The sequence below is a fragment of the Megascapheus bottae genome, chromosome 3, assembly GCF_031878675.1.
Source record: "Megascapheus bottae isolate mThoBot1 chromosome 3, mThoBot2.hap1, whole genome shotgun sequence".
Taxonomy (NCBI): domain Eukaryota; kingdom Metazoa; phylum Chordata; class Mammalia; order Rodentia; family Geomyidae; genus Megascapheus; species Megascapheus bottae.
The window spans coordinates 62,509,350-62,532,313 of NC_143511.1; the positions used below are offsets into that span (position 1 = coordinate 62,509,350).

A 22,964-nucleotide genomic window follows, 5' to 3' on the forward strand; every position below is an offset into this window, starting at 1 on the left:
TCCAGTGTCAGGATGATAATGGTTAAGATTAGTGGATGTAGGGTTGGGAAATTAGAAACCATTAGTTAGAACTTTTTTTTTGTCAGTCGTGGGATTTGAACTCTGGGCCTGGGCACTGTCCCTGAGCTCTTTGGCTCAAGGCTACTGCCCTACCCCTTGAGCCACAGTGCCACTGCCCTACCCCTTGAGCCACAGTGCCACTTCTGATTTTCCAGTGGTTAATTGAGTCTCATGTTCTTTAGTACCTAGGCTGGCTTTGAATCTCCATCCTCAGATCTCAGCCTCCTGAGTAGGATTACAGGCATGAGCCACCGTGCCCAGCTCCTTATCTATGTCCCTCTCTTTGTTATCCACAGGTTCGAGAACTTGTCTTGGACAATTGTAAATCAAATGATGGAAAAATTGAAGGCCTAACAGCTGAATTTGTGAACTTAGAGTTCCTCAGTTTAATAAATGTAAACTTGATTGCAGTTTCAAATCTTCCCAAGCTACCTAAATTGAAAAAGGTAAGTGTTTTTTCTAAACTTTTAAGTGACAACCTGGGAAGGGAAAATTACATGATTTTGCCTGCCAGGAAGGAGTACTTGATATTGCAGAAGGCCCTGAGCAGATAACAGGTTGGATACCACCCAGTCTGTTGCTTCCTTCATGGGTGACTGCAGGTTAGTTTTTCAGGGCTCTGTGTCATCATCTGTAAACCTTGTGGTACTACTTGACTTTGTACAATTGCGGTGATGTTTGGAAAGAGGATAATCATTTCAAAAGTAGTTTAATTGTTGTTTTATGTCTAGGATAATTCAAATTCATCCTGTAATACTTAATGACCATGAAGTTTGAAATGTATTGTCATTGACTAGAAGAATTTAAAAGTTTCTAGAGCTAAAAACTTAGTTTTTGTGGTATTCAGGTTTGTACCCAGGGCCTTGCCGTTTTGTTTTTTTTTGGTGGCATGAGCCATTGGTATGGCCAAGGGCCTTGCTATTAATAGCTATTAGTAGCTTTTATTTAATAACACTGAGATGCTTCCAGCCCCTTCCCTTTCTTTTTTTGTACCAGTTTATACAAGTTTCACTAGAATTCACTACTATTTGGTCATTCACTTAGGAACTTAAATTGAACTTATGTTTAGACAAAGGCACATGTAAAAGGAAACTTGTAATCTTACTTGGAAGAAAGTTGGGTAGGCCCTTCCTAGGGCTTGAGTCATAAGAAACCTGGTAGATTTGTTCTCTGGCTATACACATGAATTAAAAGTAATGTTCTTTATTGTTGTCCCCCCCCCCACTTTGTTTTGCTTAAGTAATAAGTGTTCAAGCAGTCTGAGTTTTGAGTCACACTTGACTGATAGGGCAGTTTTTTCCTTCCAAGTATTTCTACTGTAGAGATCAGATGTAATCCTTTTGAATTTGCATAGGCTATTAGTAATTTGGAAAACTGATTAATCCAGTTATACATCTGTTCAGCATAAATTTGATGCTTGCAGATCCATTGTGGGTTACAAGTTCTGTTTTTCTAGCACTTGAAAAGATTTCCTGAAATACCCTGATCTGTGTACTTATAGATGCAGTCAGAAGTCATTGTGAATAGAGCTGTTATCAAATCTTCCTTTTCTTTTTGGTTGTTGTTGTCATTGAAGTTCTTAGGGCTTGAACTCAAGGATGCCAACCCTAAAGCTTCCCCCCACTTTCCCCTTAAGCCTGGCACTCTACACAGCGCCACAGCTCTGCTTCTGGCTTTTGTGGTGGTTAATTGGGGGAAAGGATTTTATGGACTTTCTTACCCAAATTGGCTTTGAACTGAGATCTTCAGTTCTCAGCTTCGGCTAAGATTACAGGTGTGCGCCACTGATGACCAGATCTTTCTGGTTTTGTTTTGTTTTGTTTTTCCCTCCAATTCCTAGGGCTTGAACTCAGGGCCTAGGCACTGTCCCTGAGCCTTTCTGGGTACAAGGCTAGCACTCTACCACTTAAGCCATGGTGCCACTTCTGGCTTTTTCTGCATTTGTGGTACTGAGGAATAGAGTTCAGGGCTTTACTCAGTATACCACTATACCATATCCCAACTTTCTGGAATTTTAAAATATTTACTGGGCCAATGAGTGGAAACCATACTTAAGTGAGGATTGAATGCTCCATTCCTGATACATGCTTTCTTCATACACTAGAACAGAGGCTATTTGCAAAGAAACAGGTACCAAGAAATTATTTGGGGTATGCCAGTAAATACTTTAGTGGGTTACCTTACTATCTATTCATAAGGCTAACGTTGAAAAAGATACATGTGTGTGATTCCCCCCTCCCTTTTTTTTTTCCTTTCTTTTGGCCAGTCCTGGGCCTGAACTCAGGGCCTGGGCACTGTCCTTGAGTTTTTCTCAAGGCTAGTGCTCCAGCATTTGAGTCATAGCACCACTTCTGTTTTTTTGTGTGTTTTTGTTGTTGTTGTTGTTTTTTAATGTGGTACCAAGAAATCGAACCTGGGGCTTCATGCATTCTAGCAAGCACTTTACCACTAGGCCACACTCTTGGTCCCATGTGTGTGATTTTTCTAACCACATGATCTAAATACAGACCAAGAAAAGTCTCATTTTTATATTTACTCAAATCAAAGCTAATGCTTGGATATTTATTTATTGGAGATTAGTATCTTTAAAATCCTAGACAGTGACTTATAGTTGCATGACATGCTGAAGATTTCATTCCATGAAGTTTCCATACACATACATGGCACAGTTGAAGAGCAAGGATTCTTAGAATCTCTACCTACTGGCTTCATTCAGGTTGTGCACCCTGCACAGTAATAGCTGTGAGATCATTTGTCAGTGGAGGCAAGTGGAGTTGAAAGATACTTTCGTGCTTTGAATAATGCCTGGCACTTAAGTACTATGTAAGGGTTCGATGACATTACCATTGACAGTGACAACTTAAGATAAAAATAGTGAACTGGAATCAGCTGTGAGGGCCTGGCATTTGTTTTATCTGCGAAAAGAGCTTGAATTAGACGTTTTTCACTACCTTGCAAGCTCCAGTTCCTTGTATTGTGTGAGACCTAGTACTTCCTGTGGAAGGCTTATGCCTTCATTGGCATACTGCTTGCTTTCCTGTGCTACTTGACCTGCAGCTAAGAAATTAGTCAGGGTTTTTTTTTTTTTTTTTTTTTTTTTTGCCAGTCCTGGGTTTGAGCTCAGGGCCTGAGCACTGTCCTTGGACTTTCTCAAGGCTAGAGCTCTACCACTTGAGCCTCAGCACCACTTCCGGCTTTTTTTCTATATATGTGGTACCTAGGAATTGAACCTGGGTCTTCGTGCATGCTAGGCAAGCACTCTACCAGTAGGCCAAACTCCCAGCCCTAGAGTCGGTTCTTGTAAAGGGGGAGTGCCAGTTTTTTGTAAGAAGTGGCCTCCAGGGAGCTGATTTCATAAACCTGAGGCCATTGCTCAACTCTCTCTCTTCCTCTTTTTTTATTTTTACCATTTTCTTTTTACTTTGATTTTGATACTGAGGATTAAGCCCAGGGCCTGGCTTGGCATGCATTCTATTACTGTCCCCTCTCCCGGCCCCCTCCCCTTTCCAGAGGTCTTGGAGTTTAATTGGTAAATTTCTGGAATGTATTTTAGTCCCTGCCTTCTGAACAGCACTGTCCAGAACCAGTGCTTGAATTGGTCACCTGCTTGGCACAAAAAATAAGCTGTTCCAAATACATAGATCATTTACCATTTCTGGCAGGTACAAAGTTATTAAAACTTTAAGAACTTGATTTTGACCCAGTTCTTATGCTAGAAAATATATTCTCAATGTTGAGGTAAGTTTTTCAGCAAAAGACTTCTTTTACAGGTGCCTGTGACTCATGCCTCTAGCTATTCAGAGGTCAGACCTGGAGAATTGTGGTTTGAAGCCTGCCTGGGCAGAAGTATTCCTAAAATTCTTGTCTCTAATTAATGAGCAAAGCCAAGCTAGAGGCATGGCTTAAGTGGCAGAGCTTTAGCCATGAACAGGAAAGCTGAGTAAGAGTACAAGGCCCTGAGGTCAAGTCCTCAGACATGCAAAGAAAGAGGAGAGAAAAGAAAACAAATGTTTTAACCATGTACTGTTCTCTACCCCAGAGGGAGAGAGATCATTTTATAATGGTTTGCTGTTTGTGAAACCTTATTGATACATGGTGTCTGTGTATATGCTGTGTGTGTTTTCTTTGCAGCTTGAGCTCAGTGAAAATAGAATCATGGGAGGTCTGGATATGTTAGCAGAAAAACTTCCAAATCTTACACATCTAAACTTAAGTGGAAATAAACTGAAAGATATCAGCACCTTGGAACCATTGGTAAGTAATTGAGTGTTTGAAAACTAAGAGTTACTGGCCATTTTCATTTTCATATTTGTAGTGGGGAAATGATTGGGAATAGTAATTGATTAGACAGTGATCGCTTTTTTGCTTTCTGTAGGAATCCCAATTCTGAAGATCAGTTATATGTTCTCCTACAGCTGAGTTACTCTTTCTGCCTGACATTGTGGAGGCATTCCTCAATGAGAATTCTTGATTCTTTTTTGGTTTTGTGCTTTTAACAATTCACCTTAAACATGTCTTATTTTTCCCTAAACTTGTGTACATTAACAGGAAAAACTATATTGGGTAGTACATCTAAATTGTAGGTCAGCGCTGCTAAGCTTTAGGTCTTACCACTGTTGCCTAAAAACTTACCTGGAAAGCCTGAAATCTTCCTTAGATTTTTTTTTTTTTTTTTTTTTTTTTTTTTTTTTTTGCCAGACTGGGGCTTGAATTCAGGGCTTGGGCACTCGCTGTTCATGGGCTTTCTCAGTGCTCTAGTGCTCTTCCACTTGAGCCACACTGCCACTTGGGGCTTTTTATTTTTTCCCCTCTGTTTATGTGGTACTGGGGAATTGAACCGAGGGTTTCATGTATGGTAGGCAAGCACTCTACCACTAGACCATGCTCCTGGCCCAGATTTTTATTTTTTTAATATATAAGTATCACTTGGTTGTAGACTTGCTATATGACCTTGGCCAAATTGCTACTTGTTAGGCCCCAGATTTCCTCATTCAAAAACTGAGGATAGTAATTCTGCCTTAATTAGAAGCTCGAGGAACAGAGATGGGTGAGATACATTTATTTAGTTTGAAGCTGTGGCCAAATAGGAGCTTTTAGGGGCAAGGACTAGTGCAGGTGTGGGGCAGTCTCATCAGATGTGCTGTGTGGAGAAGGTCACCTGAAGATAGGATTTGTCTTTGGTGTACTAAAGTATGTGAATTTTACTTCATTTGTAAAGAATGTTGCTATTTAGTTAAATTGTGACTTCCTTAACGAACAGGATCTCCAGAGAGAATGAAAATTTCCCAATAACTGAAACTAACACAGTAAAGATTGTACTATTTTTTGCACTAAGTGGGCGTTTCTCATAATTATTGAGAATTGCTTACTTTGTTACATGTTTTTTGTTCTATTCATTTTCTACAAACCAGTCCCTATTCCAATTGTTGGACCAACATCAAACTTTGTAGAGTCTAAGAATATTAAGATTTGCTCACATAACCTAGAGAAAAGAGAATGCCTACTGTCCTCTGTTTAGAGATGAGGAAAACGAACTTAGCCTAAGTAATTGTTTGGGATAAATAGCAGAGTTGAAATTAAAACCCAATTTCCTCTGCCCCTGGAACTGTTTCTACCTGTCAACTTACATACCCAATTTCTCTAAAAACTGGTAATTGCAACAGAACACTAGCTGCTGACTGTCTCTCAGTCAAGTGGGCTGCACTGTCTTTCTCCTGGTTGGTGGCAGGTCTCATTCTGGCCCACTGTCAGCAGAAACAACTCCTTGCCCCACCCCTGCTCTTTTAGATGAGAGTACCAGATGTTACCTTTCTGTGCCAGATGACTGGCTATTCCTAAGTCTTATGGCAATATTGTCACAAGCCTGTTCTGGTGTTCCTAGTACACAGGAAGAGCAGAAGCAAGTATTTTGTAGAAGTTGTTTACCTTTGTGTTGCTGATGTGATCTGTAATATATGAGATCCCCATGAAAGCCACCTCCTGGGACAGTGAAGGATGAGAAATCACTTGTGTTTTATTTGCCATTTTAGGAGATCTGTTTACTTTGCCCATACCATACACTGTAGGTGCTTTGTTCAGATTCTAAGTAGTAATTGTTGAGAGAAAACACTTTTTTTAACCAATTAGTATGTATGTTTGGCCTTTGATTTACATTGAGGAAGCTAAGGATTGGGCGGGTCTGATGGCCTCGTCTAAAGTCAAGTGTTGCTCTGCCATATTTTGTAGTAGAGCTACAGAGCTGCATACCAGGGCTTTCTAGAAAAGACTGAGATTCCCACTATCTTGCTCTGCTTGCTGGTTAGATTGCTTGGGGATGCTAAATTGGTCTCCTGACCTACCTTGGAATAAAGTAAATGTTGGAAATGGTGAAGTGGGAAGACATTGGGGTCCATTTTGACTTCTGAAAGTATTCTTCAGCGGGAAAACACCATCCTCATCCTCATTAACCACATACATTTTGAACACTACATCAAGCCCAGTTCTTGCAGTAAATGAAATGATTGTGAATGCCTCTGCTTGCTACAGGGACATTAATCGAGAGACAAAGAAGGCATCAATTCAATCTTCCTTGGACACCTTTTTTAAGAGACCTGGGCCATCAAAACCATCCCCCAAAGCCCTTCTAAATTCTAAGAAGGCAAGCAAAATTATTGTTAATAAAATGTTTAATGTTTATTATGGCTAGCCTATTAGTTTAGTTCAGACTTCTGGCATGATAAAGGTGTAAAAAAATTTTTTATCAGTGTTTGACACATTACATTTTGATCCAGGATAACCTGTGTATTTTGTATCTGTTGGACTTTAACCCAATTTTGGTATGTTAGACAATTCTAGACTGGTAGTTATTTGGGAATTGTTGTATATACTTTTCATTTTCTAGCATACTCTTAGGCATATTTTTTGATTCTGAGTGCTTTGTCAGGAGATAGCCAAAATTCTCAGATTGATGTAGTGAAATGAGAGTCTGGTGGCCCAGCTTATTGGAATAGTTAAAACTAGAGCAGAGGGTATTGGAGAACATTTTAGATAAGTCTCATAGGAAGCATTGTAGGCACTCATCTTAGGAAATATTCTAGAGTTATTAATGGCTCAGTTCTGACCCCTCCCGCCCACTTCCATGTTTGTCAGTATTTTAGTTAAGCAATTTTTAGTCCAGGTGGACAAGATCACTTAACATGATAGGCAGGAAGGAGGATCAAGAGTCTGAAGACAACAGATCTTTTTCTTTTCTTTCTCTCTCCCTCTTTTTTTTTTTTTTTTCCCCCAGTCCTGGGCCTTGAACACAGTGCTTGAGCACTATCCTTGGGCTTTCTACAAAACACTTGAGCCACAGCACCACTTCCAGCCTTTTTGTATGTATGTGGTACCAAAGAATCAAACCTAGGTCCTCGTGCATGCTAGGCAAGCACTCCCCCCCCCCTTTTTTTTTTTAAAGACTACTTTGGGAAAGCTGCCTGCCTAGCTTGTCTTTGGTTATTAGTTTAAAATAGTCAGGGTTGGTTTTGAGGAAGCCAGATGTTGTAAGGCATGATAGCAAGAACCTGTAAGTCCCAGTACAGATTTTGAAGCAAGTAGGATCATGAGTACAAGACCAATCTGAGCTCCAGTAAAACCCTGTCTGAAAAAAAGCCAATTAGGGATTTTTGTTTAAGGCAACATTTTGCCCTTGTTGGCAGGAAGTCATAGGTGGGTTGCTTTAGGTCAGGGCCTGCCCAGTAGGAAACTTGGTAAGAACACAGCTCTCTGTAGGACTAACAGTGCTAGAGAGGGCTTATTTTAGCACAGTTGATCAGTAACTCTTGAGTCATCATACATTCAGTGTTTTGAGGGTACAACTTCTGCCTCCTGAAGTTGCTGAAACCCTCCTGTTTCCTCCTCAGCTCTGTGATATGGGAGCTTTCTTCCTGACCAGGGAGATGAAGATCTTTTACGTACGGGATTCATCCCTCCTTCTTAACAGGCTGTAGAATCAACATATAAGACTCTTTGGGCAGTATATTCTCTGTCACGGCTATTCACTCCCATTGCAGTCCTTCAAAAATAACTATTTTGTAAGAATGGGTGGTAAGCCAGGATAGGGATGTTGTCTGTCCAGCCACACCCCCCTCCCCCCCAAGTAATGAGGCTTGAACTCTGGGCTTGAGCTCTTCAGCTCAAAGGCTACCACCCTACCCTTGAGCCACAGCACCACTTCCGGTTTTCTGGTGGTTGATTCGAGATTAGAGTATCACTGACTCTAGTGCCCCAGCTTGTTTTGATCAGTGATGCTTGTTTTGAGCAGTGATCGATCTTCAGATCTCGGCCTCCTGAGTAGCTAGGATTGCAGGTGTGAGCCACTGAGCCCAGCCAGAATAAGGTTTTAAGCAACCCTTCCTCCACTCTAGAACATATTTTTTTCTTCCTTCCTCCCCTCTCTATTTCCTTCCTTCCTTCCTCCCTCTCTCCCTCCCTCCTCTTTCTTTCCTTCCTTCCTTTCTTTCCTTCCTTCCTTCCTTCCTTCCTTCCTTTCTTTCTTTCTTTCTTTCTTTCTTTCTTTCTTTCTTTCTTTCTTTCTTTCTTTCTTTCTTTCTCTTTCTTTCTGTGGGTCAAGGGGCTTGAACTCTTGAGCTCTGCAGTTCAAGACTACTGCCCTACCCTTGAGCCAAGACCCACTTTCTGTTTTCTAGAGGTTAGTTAGAGATAGAGTCTCGGGTCCTTTTGTGCCCCAGGCTAGCTTTTTGAACCTTGATTTTCAGATATCAGCCTCCTGAGTAGCTAGGATTACAGGTGTGAGCCACCAGCAGTAGAACATTTTCAAAGCAGTTTGTATCCTCAAGATTATATGTCCTTTTATGTTCTGAAAGCCAGGTTTTGTTTTATCTATTCAAGTCCTATGAATATTACAATGGTTTTTCCAAATAGTTGAAATATTTTTTGTGGGTTTTTTTTTTATTTTATTTTTTGAGAGGGAGAGTTGGGGGGAGAGTGTTAGTGTGATGGTGAGGATTAGGTTTAGGGTGAGGGTTATGGTTATATTTATGTTTAGGGTTAGGATTAGTGTTAGGGTTTCGGTTATGGTTAGGATTAGGGTTAGGGTTAGGTTTTAGAGTTAAGGTAATTGTTAGGGTTAAGGTTTTTGGATTAGGTTTAGGGTAGTTTTAGGGATTTAGGATTAGGGTTTTAGGGTGAGGGTTAGAGTTAGGATTTTTGTGTTTGGTTAGGGTTAGAGTTAGGGTTATGACAGGGTTAGGGTTAGGTTTCTTGTTATGGTTAAGGATAGGGTGAGAGTTGTTGAAATATTTTTTAATGTAGAAATCCTACTTTTTGTGTGCAGTTTTTTTTGTTTTTTTTTTTTTTTTTGAAGAATACCAACCAAGCTTTTTCTCTGAATTAGGAACATTGAAAGTTGTTACATTTATGATACTGTATTACCATATGTACTTCAGACTTTATTGCCTTTTTGTTTTGTTTTGCCAGTCCTTGGCTTGGGCTCAGAGCCTGAGAACTGTCCTTGTACTTTCTCAAGGCTAGAGCTCTACTTCTTGAGCCACAGTACCACGTCTGGCTTTTTTCTATATATGTGGTACTGAGGAATTGAACCCCGAGTCTTCATGCATGCTAGGTAAGCACTATCATTAAGCCAAACTCCCAGCCCTTTATTGCCCTTTTTAGGACATTATCACATAAATTTTAACCTTTTTCCCTCCCTCCCTCTCCCTCTCCCCCCTCCCCTCCTTCCTTTTCTTTTTTTGGCCAGTCCTGGGGCTTGAACTCACTGCCCAAACACTGTCCGGACACTTTTTGCTCAAGGCTAGCACCCTGCCACTTGAGTCACAGCATCCTTTATGGCTTTTTCTGAGTATATGATACCAAGGAATCAAACCTAGGGCTTTGTGCATGCTAGGCGAGCACTCTACCACTAACTAGGCTATGCTCCCGGCCCCTTTTTGCTTTTTATTGAATGCACCTGCTTCTCCAACCAAGCCAGCCTGCTTAGTTACCTCTTGCATTGTCTTCCAACTTACATTTAATAGTACTCCACTCCTCAGTCTGTCAGTTGAAATTTAACAGACCAGCAATTGAAAATTTCTAAGTAAAATTCGTACACTACTTTGACTTTTGCAATATTTCTTAGATCTTAACTGTTTTTAGATAAATGAAACTGGTGATACAAGTAAATAAGATTTTGCAACAGAATTTTAAGCTATGACAGAGTCAGAAGAAATTTTACAATTCTTTCCCTATACCTTAAAAAGTAGGGTGTAATGTTTTTCTTTATTTCTGAGATTTTTATCTCTGCAACACCTTTTTTCCTGTCCTATGTCAATTCCTCATATCTTCCTTGAAAATGTGTCTGATGCCACACTCATGCTTTATTATACTCTATCCTCTTGTTTCCTTGTCCCCAAGGAGGAATAATGGTTAAATGCCTTTGAGACTGAAGACTCCTAAAAAGAAGTCTAAATATTTCCCTGTGTTCAAACTCAGTGTTTTAAGTGTCTAATTGTCTTATATTGTGAACTGAGGTGTGTGTTTTAGACTTCTCTAATACTGCCACAAGAAGATAGTTGTCTACAAAAAGTAGGGCCAGGAATCCGGAGGGGCTGGTTAAAATCTAGTAGGCTACTATGGCATGGCACAGAACTTTATATTGTTTCCTATGTACAGGGCTGAGTAGGTAACAGCTAATTTAATACAGAATCTAGAAGTTTTACTTCCTTAGGGATTGCATTTTGTTCCTTAAGTTTCTTTTATTTAGGGGTTGTGTTTTTGGTCTTCCTTTCAGAAAAAGTTAGACTGTCTGAAAAGCCTGGATCTGTTTAACTGTGAGGTCACTAACCTGAATGACTACAGAGAGAGTGTCTTTAAGCTTCTGCCCCAGCTGACCTACCTGGATGGCTATGACAGAGATGACCGGGAAGCCCCAGACTCAGATGCAGAAGTAGATGGTGTGGATGAAGAAGAAGAGGATGAAGGTAAGGAGCTTGGCATGTAGAGATAGTGACTTCTCTTTCCCTGGGATCTAGGTACTGAAAGTTATTTCTGTCAAATTTGGAGCTCGGACATTCTCTTAATTTTAATAACTTTGAGACATAGAAGTCTTAATACAGTACATAAGAATTGTTATCAAAAGGAGCCTAGAGACTATTGACTGAGGAATCAAACCCGAGCCTTTGTGCATGCGAGTCAAGCACTCTACCACTAGGTTAAACTCCTGGCCCAATAATGCTTTTTAAATATTGCAATGTGAATACCATTTTTCAGTCATGAAATAAACTAGTCACTGTAGAGTTAAAACATACTTTCAGCTGGATGTGGTTGTACATACTTGTAATTCCATTCCTGGAGGCTAAGACAGGAGGATCAAATTTTTGAAGCTAGCTTGGGCTACATAATGAGACATTGTCTTATGAAAACATTAGTACGTTAACATGTTTTCTTTGGGACCTAATATTAAACACTAGATATGTATAATTTACCAGGTGTGTGGTGGCTCTATACTTGTAATCCAGTTCGCAGGAGGCATCCCTAAACTGATACCCTGTATGAAAAATAAGGCAAAAGGACCAGAAATGACTCCAATTGCAGAGTAAATGGAACTCTGAGTTAAAACCAAAATTACAGGAGAAAACAAAAAAATCTACTGAATTTATGTTGCTATTTGGGAATTTGTTTTTGTTTTTGTACTGTTGACAGTTTATTGTTTTCCTGTATCTCTTTCAAGTGCCGATATTAGGCCTGTAATCCTAGCTACGCAGGAGGCTGAGATCTGAGGATCAAGGTTCAAAGCCAGCCCAGGCACAAAAGGACCTGAGACTCTTTTTCTCCAATTAACCTCTAGAAAATGGGAAGTGGGGCTTGGCTCAAGCTGAAGAGCTCAAGGACAGTGCCTAGGCTGAGGTCAAGCCCCATGACCCACAAAAAAAAAAGTGGGAAAATTATTCTTTGAAACTATTCTTTTTAATTTAACACTCAAAGCTAGGTGCTGGTGGCTCATGCCTCTAAGCCTAGCTATTCAGGAGGCTAAGATCTTAGGATTATGCTTCAAAGCTAGCCCAGGCAGGAAAGTCCTTAAAACTTCTCTCCATTTAAGCACTACAGAAGCTGCAAGTGAGGGGCTGGCTGGGAGTTTAGCCTAGTGTGGAGTGCTTGCTTAGCATTCACAAAGCCTTGGATTTGGTTCCTCAGTACCACATACATAGAAAAAGCCAGAAATAGTGCTGTGGCTCAAAGAGTAGAGCTTTACTTTTGAGAAAGCCCAAGGACAGTGCTCAGGCCCTGAGTTCAAGCCCCAGGACTGACACCCCCCCCCCCCCAAAAAAAAAATGCAAGTTAGGGCTGGGTGTGTGGCCTACCAGTAGAGTGCCTAAAGTATTAGCCTTGAACAAAAGAAGCTCAGGGACATCTCCCAGTCTCTGAGTTCAAGCCCCAGGACTGGAGAATACACACACAAAACCCAATATCATGTGGTTCATTTTCATAATCCTAGCTATTTAGAAGGCTGAGAGTCAGGATTACAATTATGAAACCAGCCTGGGCAGAAAAATGTCCTGAGACTATCTCTAGAATAACCAATAAAAGTCAGGCTTGAAGCCAGGCGTGTATCTCACTGCCTGTAATCCTAGCTACCAGGAGGCTGAGATCTGAGGATCGGTTCAAAGCTAGCCCCACCTTAAAGTCCAGCACTAAAGTCCTGAGACTCTTATCTCTAACTACTAGAAAACCAGGAGTGGTGCTATGGCTCAAGGGGTGGGTAGGGTTGTAGCCTTGAGCTGAAGAGTTTAGGGACAGTGCCCAGGCCCAGAGTTCAAGTGCCACAACTGACTTTAAAAAAAAAAAGCTGGAAATGTGGCTCAAGAAGAAGTATAGAGCCTAGAAGTTTAGCCTAGTCATAGAGTGCTTGCCTAGCATTTATAAAGACCTGCGTTTGATTACTTGGTACCACATACATAGGAAAAAGCCAGAAGTGGTGCTAGCATAGAATGCTAGCATTAATAAAGCTCAAGCACAGTGCCCAGGCCCTGAGTTGAAGCCCTGGGGCTGGCAAAAGGAAAAGTATAGAACACATGGAGAACTAACTCAAGGACCTGAGTTCAAACCTTACTGCAGGCAAAAAATAAAAGGCCGAGAGCGTGGCCTAGTAGTAGTTTTGTCCGCCTAGCATGCAGGAAACTGTGGATTTGATTCCCTGGAACCAAATGCTCAGAAAAAGCCAGAAGTGGTGCTATGGCTCAAGTTGGCAGAGTGCTAGCCTGGAACAAAAAGTGTCCAAGGCAGTGCTCAGGCCTGGAGTTCAAGCCCCCAGGACTGTGAGGTATGTGGGGAGAGACAGATGATCAAATAAATGGAAAAAAGATATCAAGCATCCTAAGTGTTTGTATAGGATCTGGAAACATTTTTCTTTTTTCATTTTATTATTTTTTTTAACAGACTGAGGTAGGCAATAGTTAACAAGATGAAGGGAGTCAGTGGACAAAGCATGAGACATCTTTGCCCAGTTACCTATATTTACCTTGCTCCCTTCCCTTTAGGTTTCTTGTTCTTCATAAAAACTACCCGTGTATCTAAATACACCATACATAACCTGGCAGAGCATTTCATTCCTCGGATAGGAAACTTCTGGAAGAGAATGTACACTGCCATTGAACTGTATCCCATTCAGGAAGTAAATATTTGAGGACTTCTGTGTGCTGGGGGTGTAAAACAAAACGTTTTTTTTTTTTTTTTTTTTTTTTTTTATTAAGGCATTGCTCTTGTCTGTGTAGAACTCTCACTACCTACTAAAGATTTTTTTTTTTTTTTCACATAAACTCTAGATAAAGGTGGGGGAAAAATATGCTGTGTACTGAAATCCCAGGTTCTGGAGTGAGAGCCTGTCTACCTGATAGAGGAGCACTGGCAAGGCTATAAGGAAGTGAGGGGCTCAGTTGTCAGTGGTAGGAATTAGTTCCTGTGGGTAAAGAAAGAGCTGCTAGACTGAGCCTAGAGGTCAGCAGAACCCAAATGTAGAATGCAGATACCAGTGGGCCGGGAGTTTGGCCTAGTGCTAGAGTGCTTGCCTAGCATGCACGAAGACCCGGGTTCAATTCCTCGGCACCACCTATATAAAAAAAAGCCGGAAGTGGTGCTGAGGCTCGAGCCTTGAGAAAGTCCAAGGACAGTGCTCAGGCCGTGAGCTCAAGCCCAGGACTGGCCAAAAAAGAAAAGAAAAAAATGCAGATACCAGGATACCCTGTGATCAGACAGGAAGGAAACTGGTGGTGTCTCAGAGCTGCTGGCTCTGAGTGAGACACCATTATCCAAGACATGGGGCTGCCCACTCCTGCCTCAATTTTTCTTGTAAGGTTGTAGAGACATCAGATATTAAACAGTAGAGATAATAGTGAAATTTTGTTCCACTTATCTTCAGCACTGATTGGTCATAACTTAATCTGAATAAATGTATCCCTAGGACCAGGAATTTGGCCTAGTGGTAGAGTGCTTGCCTAGCACACACAAAGCCCTGGGTTCTATTCCTCAGTACCACATATATAGAAAAAAACAGAAGTGGTGCTGTGGCTCAGTTGGTAGAGCTCTAGCCTTGAGGAAAGCCCAAGGCCAGTGCTCAGACCTTGAGTTCAAGCCCCGGACTGGCATGCATAAATAAATGTATCTGTGGCCATAACCCCCCCCCCCTTCCTGGAGGAGTTTAAAACAAATCTCATATATTTTTAAAGTTTTGTCAGCAAGAGGGTACAGCTGCTCACTAGAACTATATTCTTGGATGAAAGGGCTGAGCATAGCACCTGGTAGAAAGGGATTTCCCACATGCAGGAGCTGTTCTTAGCTCCTGTACTCCTTGGCAAGTATATCCTGGGAGAGCAACAAAAGTATTTAGTGAATTCATTTTGGCACTACTTTCAGAAGGAGAAGATGAGGAGGATGAGGAGGATGAAGATGGTGAGGAGGAAGACTTTGATGAAGAAGAGGACGAGGATGAAGATGAAGATATAGAAGGGGAAGAAGATGAAGACGAAGTCAGCGGTGAGGTCAGTGAATGTTTTGTGCCACTCTTCCTCAAGTAAAAGCCACATGTGGGTTAGGAAGAAAGACAAGGTGAAGCCCTTCAGAATCCTTAATAGTGTGAGTCTAACTGCCGCAGCTTTTGTCCCCTATTTGGTATTAAGTGGAATACCTACTGAATTTTGACAAGACACTCAAGTACTCAACTGCAAGGTAAATTTTGGCCTTGTACCCTTACAGAGGAGGAGTTGTTTGAGTATTATTCAGTACATTAAAAAAACTGGAAATTGTGAAAGCTGTCAGGTTTTTTGATATGTGTGAAATAATTATGTATTTACCAAGTCCAAACTAGTAGTATATTTAAGTTTTATTCAACAAATACATGTACACCATGCTAAAATAAAGTTGAGTGCAAAGTTAAATACTTGCTTGAAAGTGTAGGTCATCTATTTTATGAGACTCCAATAAAACCATGTCCTTGAGGATTCCATGTGAGCACAGGGGAAAGTATAATGACTCAGGTTTGACCTTCAAGAGTTTTAAAAAAAAAAAACAAAACAGGAAGAATAATACTTGTTCTCATCAATGAGCCTGCTTTTGTAAACATTTGTGTGATCACTTAGATATGATTGCTTAAGGAAGCTTTGTTTACAAATGGAATGTAGTAAACATTTATAATCAAAGGACTCAGGAGGCTTAGGCCAAAGGCTCAGGGGCTCAAAGCCAGCTCACACGGAGAAGTTCACTAGACTCCCATGTTCATGATCCTGATGAGTTCAAGCCCTGCTACCAGCACCAGAAAGAAAAAGAGGTCAAGGCTAGGGATTTTGCTTAGTGGTAAAGTGCTTTCCTAACATGCATAAATGAAGCCTTGGGTTGGATTCCATAGTACCACACAAACAGAAAAAGCCAAAAATAGTGCTGTGTGGCTCAAGTGGTGGAGTGTTAACTTTGAGCAAATGAAGTTCAGGGACAGTGCTCAGACCCTGAATTCAAGCCCCAGGAGTGCCCCCCTTGGACCCCCAGAAAAGGAAAAGGGTGGGGTGGACATGTTATGTTACATAAACTGCTTACTTCTGGCTTCTTTGTTTTTCTTTACTGGTTTAGAGCTTGAGCACAGGTGCCTAGGCAGTGCCTAGGCCTTTTCAGCTTGAAGGTAGTGTTCTATCACTTGAGCCACAGCTCTGCTTTTTTGGTGTGACTTATTGGAGATGAGGGTCTTATGGGACTTTATTTCCTGGGCTTTCATTTTTCTTTTTCTTTTTTGCCAGTCCTGGGCTTGAGCTGAGCTCAGGGCCTGGGCACTGTCCTTGGACTTTCTCAAGGGCTAGAGCTCTATCACTTGTGCTTTAGCACCACTTCTGGCTTTTTTCTGTGTATGTGGTACCAAGGAATTGAACCCAGGTCTTCGTGCATGCTAGGCAAGCACTGTACCACTAGGCTAAACTCCCCGCCCTTCCTGGGCTTTCTATGAACTGCAGTCCTCAGATCTCAGCCTCCTGAGTAACTAGAGCCACTGGTGCTGGTTATTGTTAATGTTTTTGGGGGGGGGGGTAAGGGGGGTTAGAGATAGAATCTTCCTGTATAGCCCAGGCTAGCCATTCATCTCCAAGTTCTGTGGTTACGGGTGTGTACCATCACAGCCATGTGCCAGTTTGAGGGGTTAGGTGGATTTTTATCTTTACGTGTTTGTGGTACTTGGGATCAAACCCAGGTCCTTGAACATGCTAGAGAAACACTCTACCATTGTCCTTTGCGCCTAGTTTTGTTTTGAGTTCATCAAGAAAAATCAGTGTCAACACAGCAAGTGGAGTTACCGCCTTAATGTATGCATTGCTTGTTTTAAAGTATATTTCTCTTTGTACTTCTCAGTTTGAGTGTTACTTTACTGTTCCTTAGGAAGAAGAATTTGGACATGATGGAGAAGTCGATGAAGATGAAGAAGATGAGGATGACGATGAGGATGAAGGTGAAGGTGAGTTTCATGCATATATTTGGGTCCTCTTTGGTAAACATGGGATAAAAACACCCATCTGTTACAACTTGGAAACTATGAGGGCCTCTGGACTTGCTGTCTTTAGTCCCATCAGTGCAATGCACATGTGCACTTCTGGGCTGCTGTAGTCAGGTATGTTGAAGACAAGCACTCTTTAGGCTTGTCTTATTTGGGTTTTGGGTTTTGTCAGTCATGGGGCTTGGACTCTGGGCCTGGGTATTGTCTCTGAGTTCTTCAGCTCAAGGCTACCATCCTACCCTTTGAGCCACAATGCCACTTCCAGTTTTCTAGTGGTTTAGTTGGAGCCTCAAGGTCCTTTAGTGTCTGGGCTGGCTTTCAACCACAATCCTCAGATCTCAGCCTCCTGACTAACTAGGATTACAGGGGAGAGCCACCGCTTCCAGCTAGGCTCTGTTTTAAATGTTACAATCCTCCCTGTATGCTTACTGTCAGAAGATTTCTCTGAAGAATATTTTCATTAATAAGACTTACTAATTGGACCTAATTTTTCAGCAGATAGTAGTAGCACCTTTCCTGCTGTGGCATTATCATTCCTCTTTTCACCATAGCTGAGACTAGTGAAGTGACTAAATAGTTTTCTTGGTTATTTCAGTTTGGGGATTATTTTCTTCTTTTTTTTTTTGGCCAGTCCTTTGACTTTTTTTCCTCAAGGCTAGTACCCTGCCACTTGAGCCACAGCATCACTCCCGGCTTTTCTATGTATATGGTGCCAAGGAATCAAACTCAGGTCTTCATGTGTGCTAGGCAAGCATGTCAAACTCTGGCCCGGTTATTTCAGTTTTGTTTTGTTTTGTTTTGTTTTTAATCTTGTGTTTTGCATTGCTTCTCACTTATTCAACCACTCTGCCTGGTACTGGACTAAACTAAGTGGACATGACATTACCAAGGACTTGGTCTCTGTCTTCAAGGAACATAATTTTAACTTGGTTTCACTTTCAGTAAAACAAACATGAATTTTTTTTTGAAGGGAGGAGGGGGTAATCAGTCATGGGGCTTGAACTCAGGACCTGGTGGCTGTCCCTGAACTTTTTCACTTAAGTCTAGCACTCTACCATTTTGAACCACAATTCCACTTCGGTTTTTCTGTTGGTAAGAGTCTCTAGGACTTTTCTGCTACAGCTGGCTTTGAGTTGTCTCCCTCTGATTGCAGCCTCCTGAATAGCTAGGATTCTAGGCATGAGCTGCCAGTGTCCAGCTACCATGGATTTTTACTAGGTGATTTTTTTTTTTTGGCAAAAGGGTTGTGTATGTGTCATGGGAAGCCCTACTTCTTTTTGAGATGTTTTGCTGGCTTGAAATTTTGAACTCAGGAGATCATTGCCTCAGCCTCCTGGAGTAACATTTGCTCCTTGTCTACTTTATTTTTTGTGTATGTATTTACTTATTGCCAGTCCCAGGGCTTGAACTCAGGGCCTGAGCACTGCTCTTGCGCTTTCCCAAGGCCTAGGTCTCTACCACCTGAGCCATAGCACCACTTCCAGCCTTTTCTAGGTATGTAATACCAAGAATCAAACCTGTGTTTTGGTGCATGCTAGGGAAGCACTCTACCACTAGGCTAAACTCCTGGCTCCTAATTCGTAAAATTTTGAAATATTCATTAGCAGGATATGGTTATAGTCACAAACATAATAATGGAAATACACAATTGTATACTTTGTTCTATTGAATATTCTGATTTAAGTGAAAATCTTAGATTTACATAATTTATTACAAAGTTTAGTTATATTGCAAAATAGTCATTGAATGTCATTGAACATTTAGAAATTATGAAATAACTAATAGGAGAAATCCCTTTTTCAGTTTTTGCTATAGTCTATTATGTACTATGCTGTGACCATTCTATTTAAGTGGTTGAGTTATAAGTAAGTAAATGAGCACAGCTCAAAAATCAGGTAACTAACTCTAGTCTTTGCTGAAGGCCTGGGCACTCTCCTTGAGCTCTTCTGATCAAGGCTAGCACTGTACCACTTTGAGCCATAGCATGCATCATTTGTGGTTTTCAGGTAGTTAAATGGACTTAGCAGGGTTCTGGTGGCTTACATCTGTAATCCTACCTTCTCAGGAAGGTGAGATCTGAGGATCATGATTCAGAACCAGCCTGGTACAAAAGTCTGTGAGACTCTTATCTATCTCCAATTAACCAGGAAAAATCTGGAATTGGAACTGTAGCTCGAAGTGGTAGAATACTAACTTGGAGCAGAAAAGCTTAGTAACTGTGCCCAGGCCCTAAGATCATCAAGCCTTATGTACCACACCACCACCCCCCAAAAAAAAAAAAAAGTCACAGATTTTCCTGCTTAACTGGCTTTGAAGTGCCCAACTAATAGCTAGATTTTTAAGCCAACAAGTTTGATAAAATGAATATTTGGAAGAGAGCATTTTAATATTGATAAACCTCTAGGCTAATGCTGTGTGAGTAGAGGCCTGTACTAGGGCTTGAACTTGGGGCCTGGGTGCTATCTCAGCTTTTTAAGCTACAGGCTGATGCTCTACCACTTGAGCCACATCTTCATTATCAATACATTATTATTATTATTATTATTGTTATTGTTATTATAATGCTTGCTTTGGAAATAGTCTTACAGATTTGCCTGTCTTCATTCTGTGGTCACCACCTGTTTGTCCTTTTAGTTCTGTCAGCCACCAAAACATGGTTGCCTCCACTGACAGTCCTCATTTAGCAAAATGCCTTTCGGGTGGTCTCACATTAACTTTTGTTGTTGTACAGATGAGGAAGAGAGTGGGAAAGGTGAAAAGAGGAAGAGAGAGACAGATGATGAAGGAGAAGATGATTAAGACCCTGAATAACCTGCAAAACCAGAACTGTTCAGTATTGGTTGGACTGCTCATGGATTTGGTAGCTGTTAAAAAAGGTAGCTGTGATACAAACCCCAGGACACCCACCCACCCAAAGAGCCAAAGAATAGTTCCTGTGACATTCCGCCTTCCTCTTCTAGTCCCTCTTGGTAATCCACCGAGCTTTGGGACTTGGCCCCAACAAAATTGTAAGCGTTGTTAGGTTTTCGTGTTAAGACTCTTGCTGTAGTGTGGATAGCTGTGATTGGTGAGTCAGCCCTCTTCGGCTGCCAGTTACACCAACATTGTAACAGCATTTTTACTTTCTGTACAACAACAACAACAAAAAAAGCTTTGTAAATAAAATCTTAACATTTTGGGTCTGTTTTTTTTTCCCATGCTTTTCCTTTTCTTTTTCTTTTTTTTTTTTAAACACCTGAGGACATTTTATGTGACAACTGCCAGAAAAGTATTTTTTAAGACTTCAAGTAAAATAAACATGTTACTCTTTGTTAAAGCCTAGTTGTATGCTTACATTTTTAAATTGGGCTCTTTAATTGTAAGCTCATCCTAAAACATACTGAAGAACAGGTTATTTGGCATTGTTAAATTGGTAGTTAACCATGAGGAAATGCACAAGTAGATCTTCATCCTTAATGAGGTCAGGAGTAAGTGAATTCGACTTTAAAATAATACTCAGGGGCAGGGAGTGTGGCATAGTGGTAGGGTGCTTGCCTAGCATGCAGAAGAAGCCAGGAGTGGTGCTGGCTCAAGTGGCAGAGCACTAGCCTTAAGCAAAAGTGCTCAAAGACAGTGCCCAGGTCCTGAGTTCAATCCTCAGACTGGCAAAGAAAGAAAAAATAATGGTCAGGGAGCTGGAATGTGTAGATCTGTGCTAGAACATTTGCCTAGCATGTTCAGGTTTAAGAAAACATGTTGCAATCAAATACTATGGAGCCCTGAAACCCAGTAAAATTTTTTCCCCTACCCAGGCATGGGGGTTGAACTCAGGGCCTGAGCACTACCCTTGGGCTTTCTCAAGGCTAGAGCTCTGCCACTTCTTGTTGTTTGCCAGTCCTGGGGTTTGGACTCAGGACCTGAGCACTGGGCATTCCTCAAGGATAGTGTTCTTGTTTAGTAAATCTTAACAGCTACTAGAATAAAGGCAATATGAAAGAATGGGAAGAGAGTCTCATTCTTTCAGTGCCCAGGCTAGGTTTGAGCCTCCTGAGTAGCTGACTAGCCACTGCACACCACTGTATCTGGCTCCAAATTTGTGCTTTCAAATCCATATTTTTAGTGGGGGCGAGGTGGCTCATGCCTGTAATCCTGACTATTCAGGATACTGAGATCTGAGGATCATGGTTCAAAGTCAGCCTGGGCACTAAAAGAACATGAGACTCTTCAATTAATCACTAAAAAGGGGGAAGTGGAGCTGTGGCTCAAGGTGTAGGGCGGTAGCTTTGAGCCGAAGAGCTCAGGGACAGCGCCTAGGCCCAGAGTTCAAGCTCTGTGACCCACAAAAAAAAAATGTCTCATATTTTTGTGTACTTTAATTTTTGGTGCTGGTCCTAGGGCCGGAGAGTTATACCTGAGCTGGCTTTTTTTTGTTTGTTTTGTTTTGTTTTTTGGCCAGTCCTGGGCTTGAGCTCAGGGCCTGAGCACTGTCCTTGGACTTTCTCAAGGCCAGAGCTCTACCACTTGAGCCTGAGCACCACTTCCAAGGAATCAAACCTGGGTCTTCATGCATGCTAGGCAAGCACTCGACCACTAGGCCATACTCTTGGCCCCTGTACTTGAGCTTTTTAAAGCTCTACTTCCAGCTTCTTTTCCAGTGCCATTTCCAGCCTTTTCTGTGTATGTGGTACTGTGGCGTCAATCCCAGGGCTTCATGCATGCTAGGCAAGCACTGTACTACTAAGCCACGTTCCCAGCTCCTTTGGTACATTTTTAAATGTACCAAATGTCTTTAAGTTTTACAAATATTGTCAGGTACCAAGTACCACTTTGAATGGTTCTTTCTCCTATTAGAAATTTCTAGAACTTGCCAGTATTATTTAGGATATGCTTAGTCACATTATTTGGGCAAAAGGAAAATGGAAGACTTACAGAGATTAGCCAGGACAAGGAAGTGAAGACTTGAGCCAGAGGGTAGCAATTACAGAAGGTCTAGGGCTCAGCAGGTAAAGGTTAGTGTGGAACAGGTTTCATAAACTAGATTGTATCCTTTTTGCTTCAGAGGAAACCATGTGACCCAGTTCCTTTCAGCCAGAGGATTCTGTGCTCAGTTTGCGGAGTAGCTAGGATCATAGTGTGAGCACATTTAGGTTTGTTCTCAAATGGGGTGTTATGCTTTTGCCCCCGTTTGACTGGGTCATGGTCCTCATTTATGCCTCCCACTTGGCTAGTCTGGCTAACACATAACCAGACTGTGATTGACATGGCATCTTGGGAGCTTCTTTGCCTCAAACTTGATCCTTCTGATATTTTCCTCCTGTCTAACTGGGATTATAGATATGTACCACCATGTCTGGTGGTAAGTAGTAACAGAAACCCACTATACATGAAGAGGATCACAGTGCAAAAGGCCAGCAGGAGCGGGCGCCATGGCTCATGCCTGTACTCTTAGCTACTCAGGAGGCTGAGATCTGAGGATCAAGGCTCAAGGCCAGCCCTGGCACAAAAGGACCTGAGACTCTTATCTCAAATTAACCTCCAATAAATGGAAAGTGGGGCTTGGCTCGAGGGTAAGGCAGTAAGTAGCCTTGAGCTGAAGAGCTCAGGGACAACACCCAGGCTAAGTTCAGGCGAAGTTCAAGCCCCATGAGCCACCAAAAAAAAAAAAAGGCGAGCAGGCTAAAAGTTCGTACAGAATCCCTTCTTGAACAGCCAGGCATGGTTGCTTGCTTGTGCTCTCATCTAAGCTACCAAGGAGGCTGAGATACAAAGGATTACTGTTCTAGGCCAGTCCCGGCAGCACAATTGACAAGGCTCCATCTCAACAGAGGCTGGGAATGGATGGGATGCACACTTAACAGAATGATAATGGAAATTGGATGGTACATACTTTGGTAATTAGGATGGTGGTTCAAGCAGGCCTGGGCAAAAA

General features: G+C 41.6%; 1 protein-coding gene across 1 annotated transcript in view; it reads left to right on the forward strand.

Moving 5' to 3' along the window:
- Positions 1–20,232, forward strand: part of Anp32b (acidic nuclear phosphoprotein 32 family member B) — a 29,715-nt gene extending 9,483 nt beyond the window's left edge. The window contains exons 2-7 of the mRNA XM_090330304.1: positions 357–506; positions 4,192–4,314; positions 10,826–11,015; positions 14,944–15,068; positions 16,942–17,017; positions 19,788–20,232. Of these exons, the coding sequence (XP_090186430.1) occupies positions 357–506; positions 4,192–4,314; positions 10,826–11,015; positions 14,944–15,068; positions 16,942–17,017; positions 19,788–19,855 (732 nt within the window). The 3' untranslated portion in view covers positions 19,856–20,232. The remainder of the gene's footprint in view (positions 1–356; positions 507–4,191; positions 4,315–10,825; positions 11,016–14,943; positions 15,069–16,941; positions 17,018–19,787) is intronic.
- Positions 20,233–22,964: the final 2,732 nt, after the last annotated feature.